Genomic DNA, 8517 nt, shown 5'->3' with positions numbered 1-8517 from the left:
AGAGCAACTGTCCTATGGGGAGCGGTTAAGACACTTAGGGCTGTTTAGCTTGGAAAGAAGGCAGCTGACGGGAGACATGATAGAGATCTATAAAATTATGCATGGCTTGGAGAGAGTGGACAGGGAGAAGTTTTTCTCCCTCTCCCATAATACTAGAACACGGGGTCATCTGCTAAAGCTGGAGGGTGAGAGATTCAAAACAGAAAAAAGGAAGTATTTTTTCACACAACGCATAGTTAAATTGTGGAACTCCCTGCCCCAGGATGTGGTGATGGCTGCCAGCTTGGAGGACTTCAAGAGGGGAGTGGACATATTCATGGAGGAGAGGGGTATTCATGGCTATTAGTTAGAATGGATACTAGTCATGCTGCATACCTGTTCTTTCTAGTATCAGAGGAGCATGCCTATTATTTTGGGTGCGGTGGAACACAGGCAGAATGGTGCTGCTGCAGTCGTCTTGTTTGTGGTTTCCTAGAGGCACCTGGTTGGCCACTGTGTGAACAGACTGCTGGACTTGATGGGCCGTTGTCTGATCCAGCAGGGCCTTTCTTATGTTCTTATGAGACCAAGCGGCGGCTCTCTCAGGCTTAACTTGATTTGGACGCCATCATCCCAATTCAAATCAAGAGCTTCTGCACCAGCTTTTCAAAAACAAGTGGGGCTTAGAAATTTGTTCTTGAACTTGTAGTTTGTTCTTGTAACTTGTAACAGAGTCACTGTGGCCCTGAGACTCACTATGGATCTGTATCTTTTTCTCTATGAAGAGAAAATCAGGTAGGGTACTTTGAATGGGGAAATGGCTGGCAGGGAATGGATTATACTCATCAAACCATCCCTCCTCCAAACATGCAGCCTTCCAAGGCTACTTTTTGGTTTTAAAAGAAGTCAAGAGGGAAAATACAGTCATGTGAATACAGATTCGCCAAATCATATTTAACGTTCCAACAACAGAAATCTATTTCTCCCTCAATTTAAAAAGAAAGTTCTCTCTGAAGAACCAGCTCCACTAGCATGAACTGATCTTCCATACAGAGACATTTTTTGCCCTTACTGACCTTTTCCTTCACATCAGTCTCCCTTTCAACTGCACTGCTAATATGCGGAAAAGAGTACATGGGAAACAGCCTCAAACTGAGCTCCATAGCAAGGAAGGAACAGCAATTGTACCATTCATTCTTTTTCTCCCTGATGTTCCTTTAAAAAGGTAAAGGTCCCCTGTGCATGCACCGGGTCATTCCTGACCCATGGGGTGACGTCACATCCCGACATTTACTAGGCAGACTTTGTTTACCCCCAGCAAGCTGGGTACTCATTTTACCGACCTTGGAAGGATGGAAGGCTGAGTCAACCTTGAGCCGGCTACCTGAAACCGACTTCCATTGGGATCGAACCCAGGTCGTGAGCAGAGCTAGGACTGCAGTACTGCAGTTTACCACTCTGTGCCACGGGGTTCTTTAGGGATGTGGGGCTGTTTTCTTAGAGTGGAGGAAGCACAGGAAGAAAGCATTTAAATACCACTCCTGTCTACAGCAATTGTATGGGGCTACCTATTTTTTTGTAGAAGATTTTAATCATAGTTCTTCCAAGTTATGTTTAGATTACCCTAATCGAAATAGGGAGATAAATATCAGTACAGTGATGTTCCATATCAGCCAAGATCTGAATTTCTAACATGAAATATCCCTGCAACACAGAGGTCAGAGTCAAATGCTTTACGTAATAAGTAAGCTATTCCTGTAACTACTCCTGTCATGTGGTTTCATTTTCCTTGGCTGCTCGTCAATGGATAACAACAGAGGATAAAGCAAACTCCTTCCCGAACTCTGAAAAATCATTTTCTTCTCTTCAGTCTTGCTTTTCTTGATCTCTGCTCTTCACTGACCATGGAAGCAAGCTGGTTAGTCCTCCTGCTTAGGACAGGGGTCCAGCTCTTGGCCCTACCTATATACTTGCTGTGGTATCTGGGCTTGTGGGGCCCCTTTTGCAAGAAGGCATTCCCACACATCATGGCCCGGATAGCTGTTGGTTATAATGAGAAGATGTCCACCAAGAAAAAGGAACTTTTTAGCAACCTGAAAAACTTTGCTGGCCCCTCAGGAGTGCTCACGCTATTGGAGATTGGCTCAGGAAGTGGATCTAACTTTGAGTTCTATCCAGCAGGATGCAGACTCATATGCAATGATAACAATGACAACTTCAGCAAATTTCTTCACAAGAGTCTGTCTCAGAATCCACACTTGCAGCTGGATCGCTGCATGATAGCACCAGCTGAAGACTTGCAGCAAATACCAAACGCATCAGTTGATGTTGTGGTTTGCACCTTGGTGCTATGCTCTGTGGAGAGCACGGAAAGAGTCCTAAATGAAGTTCTACGAGTGCTGCGACCAGTAAGTAATTCAGGTGGTGGGAAGGAAAACAGAGAACAAGCCGCGCCAAATCCAGATAAGACAGAATGGTACTGATAGGGAAGTCTGATACCCTAGAGCAGTGGTTCCCAAAGTGGGCAGTACCACCCCCTGGGGGGGGTGGGATTACCTAGGGGGCACCAAGAGGCAAGGGGGCAGTAGGAGGGCACTAGAAGTGGGCCCCTTCAACTGTGTTGTCCACTAATTTACCATCGATCAAGCTATTGCACCATGCTGGCAAATTTGGTGAAAACTATCAGATTTTTTCCCCAGACTTTGAAGAGCTGGTACCACTGGATCAAGTTCATCAGTTTTGTTGAGTAAATTTCAACTGAAAAGTTTTAATTTGATTTTGAATAGATGTGTAATTGTTACTGTTTTGAAATTGTATTATTATCTTCTTTAGTGCGTCATGCAAACCCCTATTTTGAATAATGCTTTTTATAGGATAGGGTAGAGGGCGCTGGAGTTGAGTTTGTGGAACCAAGGAGGCGGTGGCCCGAAAAGTTTGGGAACCACTGCCCTAGAGGGAACTGATTTGCCTTTACTTGATGGTGTGAAGTTATCTTTGTCAAAAAGTATTTTACTTATTTATTTTTAAATTTATATCCCACTCTATCCCTTGTAGAAGTCTAGGAATCTTGTTTAACCCCACCTTGTTCTTAGAAAAAAAAACAAGCTGCTGGGATGGTTAAGATGGGCTTTTTCCATCTACACCAGAGCTTGGACAGAAGTGATCTTGCAGTGTTGCTCCATGTTTCTGTAACCTCTGGAGTTACAGTACTCCTCTGGCTAGAGTACTGTAACATACTTGATGTGGGGCTGCCCTTGAAGGCCCACCTGGACACCTCAGCTAGTTCAAAATGTGACCATTCAGTTAGAAAGAGCAGCTTCCATCACATTACATTGCTAACTGCCAATTTTTTCTGGCTTCAGTTCACAGTGCTGGTTCTTATTTCTAAAGCCTTTCACAACCTGGGGCAGACATATTATACCAACTGAGCTCCTGAGACTAAATTTGTTAGCTGTGACTTCCCTGAAGGCAGCATAACTGGCCACTACTATCTTTCTATTCAGCATCTTTCATACAATAACATACATTTATACCCTGCCTTTGGGTCTCCAATGGGGACGTAAAGCGTCTTACATCATTCTCCTCTCCTCCATTTTATCCTCACAACAACCCTGTTAGGTAGCTTAGGCTGAGTGAGTAAGACTGGCCCACGGTCATCCAGCGAGGAGATGAGAACTGCTTTTGTAAGAGATGTCTTTTGAACTATGCCTATTAAAGGTTAATGATGATGATGATGAAGTCCAGTCCCTCCCCTCCCCAAACCTCGCCCTCCTCAGGCTCCACCCCAAAACCTCCTGCCAGTAGCGAAGAAGGACCTAGCAACACTATTTTCCCTCCTCCTAGCAATCACAAGACAGCAATGGCTAGAGTGATCTCTCCTTCTACCCCCTTCACCCACCTACCCACACACACACATACCACCACCAAAGTGAGGGGTTTAGGATTCATTTGTAATGCCAGAAAACCTGCTCTGGTCAGAACACACATTGGAATGTACAATTCTTGCCTATAGTACCACACCATGCAACAGTTGGCTCCAGAGGCCTGGTCCAAAAGACTCACTTCATTGTATCAGCTTCCTTGCAGAACTTGCCCTAGATTAAGAGTTATATAAGAGTGATTGATTTTGTTCGCTGTGCTCTGCAGTCTCTCCTGTTCCAAAAGCGTGCATAACAAGATACAAATCCATTTTTTCCTGTTCTTTGTAAAATTGCACATAAAAGATAAAAGTCATTGCCAATGCAATTTGAAGGTGCGTTTTTTGTTTTGACCTCCGCTTGTTTGCTTATGGGAGATCAAATCATCCTGCTGATTGACTGTGCCTGAAGTTCAGTGACACCAGGCATGGACATTGTAAAGAATAAGCTAACTCCTGATCAAATTGCTTTGATGTTTGCTCATAAACATCATGATAAAGCAGGTTTTTTACTGGTGCAATAGCCACTTATATGCAGGGTGAGAATCAGGTTGTGTCTTGGTAAATAAGTAACAAAGCAGCTTCTAGCCAACCTCTGCAATTTGTACAATACAGTCACTGAATACATGTGCTCTCCTGAGTAATGGTCAGATAATTTTAGTGACCTAATAGCAAGCACAGTCAAATTTGATCCCTTTTTCACACATGGGCTGTTGGATGCCTCTTTAAATGACTCTAGATGAGAGCCAGCATGGTGTAGTGGTTAAGAGCAGCAACTCAAGCCTGGAGAACTGGGTTCAATTCTTCACTCCTCCACATGAAGCCTGCTGGGTGACCTTGGGCCGGTCACAGCCCTCTCAGAACTCTCTCAGCCTGTGGGCAAACCACCTCTGAACGTCTCTTGCCTTGAAAAACTACAGGGGCACCGTAAGTCGGCTGCAACTTGACAGCGCTTTACACACACGGAGGTGCGTTGCCTACATTGTCCACTTTCACAGTCAGTAGCAACTATCATGAAATGATCACAAGAATAGCCACCTAGGTCCACGGACAATCTGTTAAAAGACCTACAGAGACATCAAAGTAGTAAGTCTCGTCTCAAGTTTTTCCCCCTTCAACTGTGCACCTTTTGACAAGTGGAGGTGGTGGCAGAAGGCAGGTGGCAGGGCCAAGCAGCAGCTGTGAGAAACTGTTGTTCAAATGAATACCTCAGAATTCTTCAGATGCAGTTAAACAGTCTGTCAGTGATCAGGTACCTAATCATGACAGGTGAGCAGGATGTGAGCTGAACCAGCAAGTGATACACCTTCCCTCATCAGAGTGGCTAGTTCCACTCAAGGTTTCCCCCCCCCTCCCATGGTGGTCATGTTGCACTGCAATTGGTGCTCAATTTCTACTTGCAACAGAGATTCCAAATGGCACAGGGTAATCATAGAATCATAGAGTTGGAAGGGGCCTTACAGGCCATCAAGTCCAAACCCCTGTTCAATGCAGGATCAGCCTAAAGTATCCTTGACAAGTGTTCATCCAGCCGCTGCTTGAAGACTGATTTCACGGGCCTTAAATGGCCCCTGGGCCTGAGGTTCCCCACCCCTGCACTAAAGCCTTGGCTTAGGGACAGGAACATGAAGTGGCGAGTGGAGAAAAATAGAGAAACGCGCAGGACGACAGAGAGTGTAGAAAGCAGGAGGAGAAGCCTGGGGGAAAGAGTGCGGGGGGGAGAAGGAAACGGAATGGAGGATAAATGCCAACGAGAGGAGGAGGGAGGGAAAGGAAAACATGAGGGGAGAAGCCTGAGGGAAAGAGAGAGGGAGAAGAAAAATGGGGTGTGTGTGAATAAAAGCCTGCATAAACAGAGAGAGAGAGAGACAGAGAGAGTAGAAAATGCAGGGGGGCGTGTGGTGAAAGAAAGAGAGAAATGGATGTCCTGGAGAAAAAAGAAAGGAGAGGGGAAATGGGGGGGGGTGGATAAAAGCTAGGGTTGCCAACCTCCAGGTGAGGCCTGGCGAGCTCCTGCTTTTACAACTGTTTTCCAGACTACAGCGATCAGTTCCCCTGGAGAAAATGGCTGCTTTAGAGGGTGGACTCTATGATATTGTATCAGGCTGACATCCCTCCTCTCCCCAAACCCCCCTCTCCAGGCTCCATCCCCAAAATCTCCAGGTATTTCCCAACCTAGAGCTGGCAACCCTAATAAAAGCCTGGGTGGGAAAGAAAACCTGACAAGAGAGAAAAGATGGGTGCCAGTGTGCAGGGATTGGATTTCTAAAGAGAAAGGATCCTGCTTTGACACACGCTGTACAGAGCAGCAGCTTTTGGCTGAGATATAAACCTGGATAGTTTTGGAGACTGTACCTAGACAACTCAGTTCATTGAATATGTGCCTACTTCTGAGGTGTCAACTTATGAACCATGCCTCTAATGCTAGCAGGCTCAATATTCCAACAGTGTGGACATCCTAATAAATATAATCAGTAAGAGAATCTAGATGAGTCTATTAAGAAACCATCATTTTGTAAACAGTGATTTCCATGGATGAGATACATGGAGGGTACTCCTCCAAAGAAAAACAAAGAGTAACAAATGCACTTATTGTCTCGTTTCTCCAGGGTGGTGCTTTCTACTTCATGGAACATGTTGCCGGTGCTGCTTTCAGCTGGTGTCTCTTCTGGCAGCAAATCTATGATCCGGTTTGGCAGATTTTGTTTGATGGGTGCCACTTGTTTAGAGAGACCTGGAAAGACCTGGAAAAAGCTGGATTCTCAGAGCTGAAGCTATGGCACACACGTGCCCCTTTAAAGTGGCATCTTACACAGCCTCATATCATAGGCTATGCTGTGAAATAACTAAATAATATAGACAATTATGCAGGATTTTATGAACACCTGTGTATGCAGATGACTGTGTTGATTTCCTGTGTTATCTGTGTTAACCTCCCTACTATGAGAATATATAGCATGTGGACCTCTACCACGAGGCAGGCTTGCCCCATTGATTTCTTCGATAGGAACTATTAATCCTATTCTCCCCTGAGGCAAGGGCATCCTGAGCTGTGGGTTGTTTTCCTCTCCATCCGGGTAGGCAGGACTAAAGATTTCTGACTTCCTGTCCTGTGGCCGGAAAACAGCCTGAGGAAGCCAGTTTCCGTCCTGCCTAGCCAGGTAGAGCAGGCAACCTCACGCAGCTCTGTGCCAGAGGATCTTCTAGAACTACTTAGAATTAGCTATTCATCTCCTTTGTCTCCCCACGTCTTGTGAGTGTTACCTTCCCTACTAATCCTTATCCAGCTCCCCTATACCTCCTCATTTCTGTCCTTCGTCTCCCCCTCGTGGATAAGAGACTCGATCAACTTCCAAAATGGCTTTCGCCATTTTAGTGAGGGAAGACGACCTTCTATCAGAGAAGGACTATCAGAGGGGTCTGGTAGAAACCACCCCATCGGGCTCCGGTTCTCCCAACGGCCGCCCAGGCGGACCATTAGGGAGTTCACTCGAACCGGGAGAGACCCTGAAGGCAGTAGCGCCCGCGACCCAGGCTAAAGCTAAAAAGGCGCGAAAGACCACACCGCCGCTGCTGGGCGCCAGGAAGAGGAGGCACGGTGGCAAGGCGGACGCCAGACCGAGAGCCGGCTGCAAAACACCCGACACCTCCCCACACTCTGCAGTCCTAGCACGCAGCGCACCGCAGGCTCCGTAGATTGGGGCAACAGCCACGACCGCATTCGCGACGACGGAGACCGGTAATGTGGCGTCAATGGTGGCAATGGGCGCTTTCCCAGTGGGAGTTGGCATCCCCCCCCCTAACCAAGTGGCGGAGGGCGGCCATTTTATCTCGTGGCAAAATGCGGACAAATTAATTAACTATGCCTTGCAACGCCAGTGGCAGGCCTTCCAATCCTTCCAAGCTCGCCTTCCCCCTCCCATGGGCTTGGCCCCCTATGGCAATCCCCCCAACCCTTTAACCCACACTAACCATACCAGAAACCCCCTCCTCAGGAGGAGGTCGGACCCAGTACCTCTTCTAGCATGAAAAATAGCGCATGGCCAACAAAAGCAGCCATGAAGGCCAAGCTCCCTGACCCCAGGGAGACCCCAATAGAACATTCTAAGTCTCCTAACTCTTCCCTCGATTATGATGAGGAAGAAAAAGAGGAAGGCGAATTTGATTCAGACGAAGACCCACCTCAGGAGACAGACCAGCATAATAGGCTGTTCTCTGGGGAGGATTATCAGATCTCCTGGCCAAAGCTATCCTTGCTCTTGACCTTAATGAGGACATAGACCAATCGGACAAACCTAAGTCTAAATGGAAGAAGGGAGTCCAGGAATGTTTTCCTAGACCAAAATCAGTCACTAATACAGTGCCATTTCCAGAGTTCTTTATTAATGCAGTCAGGGAAGAGTGGGAGCACCCAATGCCTAACAGACAACTCCCCACTAACATCAGGAAACTTGTCAGCCCTTGGCCCAATTTGAACCAAAAAACCACATCAGAGACAGTCAGGTCCAAAGAAGCTGGTTTTTACTGGTCAAAATAGGTTAACAGAGCATAAAGGAAAAGGTGACAGCAATGAGGTCTGCTGGCTTGAACTTGGTAATATAAAAGCATAGAAAACGGCAAGA

At 46.5% G+C, this 8517-nt stretch overlaps 1 protein-coding gene across 1 annotated transcript; it reads left to right on the top strand.

The window, feature by feature from the left end:
- Positions 1 to 1871: 1871 nt before the first annotated feature.
- Positions 1872 to 6758, top strand: LOC130490016 (N6-adenosine-methyltransferase TMT1A-like). The gene is made up of 2 exons (XM_056863812.1): positions 1872 to 2387; positions 6505 to 6758. Exons 1-2 carry the CDS (start codon positions 1884 to 1886, stop codon positions 6739 to 6741), a joined length of 741 nt encoding a protein of 246 aa, XP_056719790.1. The 5' UTR covers positions 1872 to 1883; the 3' UTR covers positions 6742 to 6758.
- Positions 6759 to 8517: the final 1759 nt, after the last annotated feature.

The sequence above is a fragment of the Euleptes europaea genome, chromosome 1, assembly GCF_029931775.1.
Source record: "Euleptes europaea isolate rEulEur1 chromosome 1, rEulEur1.hap1, whole genome shotgun sequence".
NCBI lineage: Eukaryota > Metazoa > Chordata > Lepidosauria > Squamata > Sphaerodactylidae > Euleptes > Euleptes europaea.
The sequence above is the reverse complement of the archived record's forward strand: the minus strand, read 5'-3'. Positions and strand labels throughout refer to the sequence as shown.

Excerpts from the sequence above, each read along its gene's own strand:
- LOC130490016 (XM_056863812.1), top strand. The coding sequence starts at position 1,884 with ATGGAAGCAAGCTGGTTAGTCCTCCTGCTTAGGACAGGGGTCCAGCTC. Across the intron at positions 2,388-6,504 it reads TTCTACGAGTGCTGCGACCA|GGTGGTGCTTTCTACTTCAT; the intron begins GTAAGTAATTCA and ends TCGTTTCTCCAG.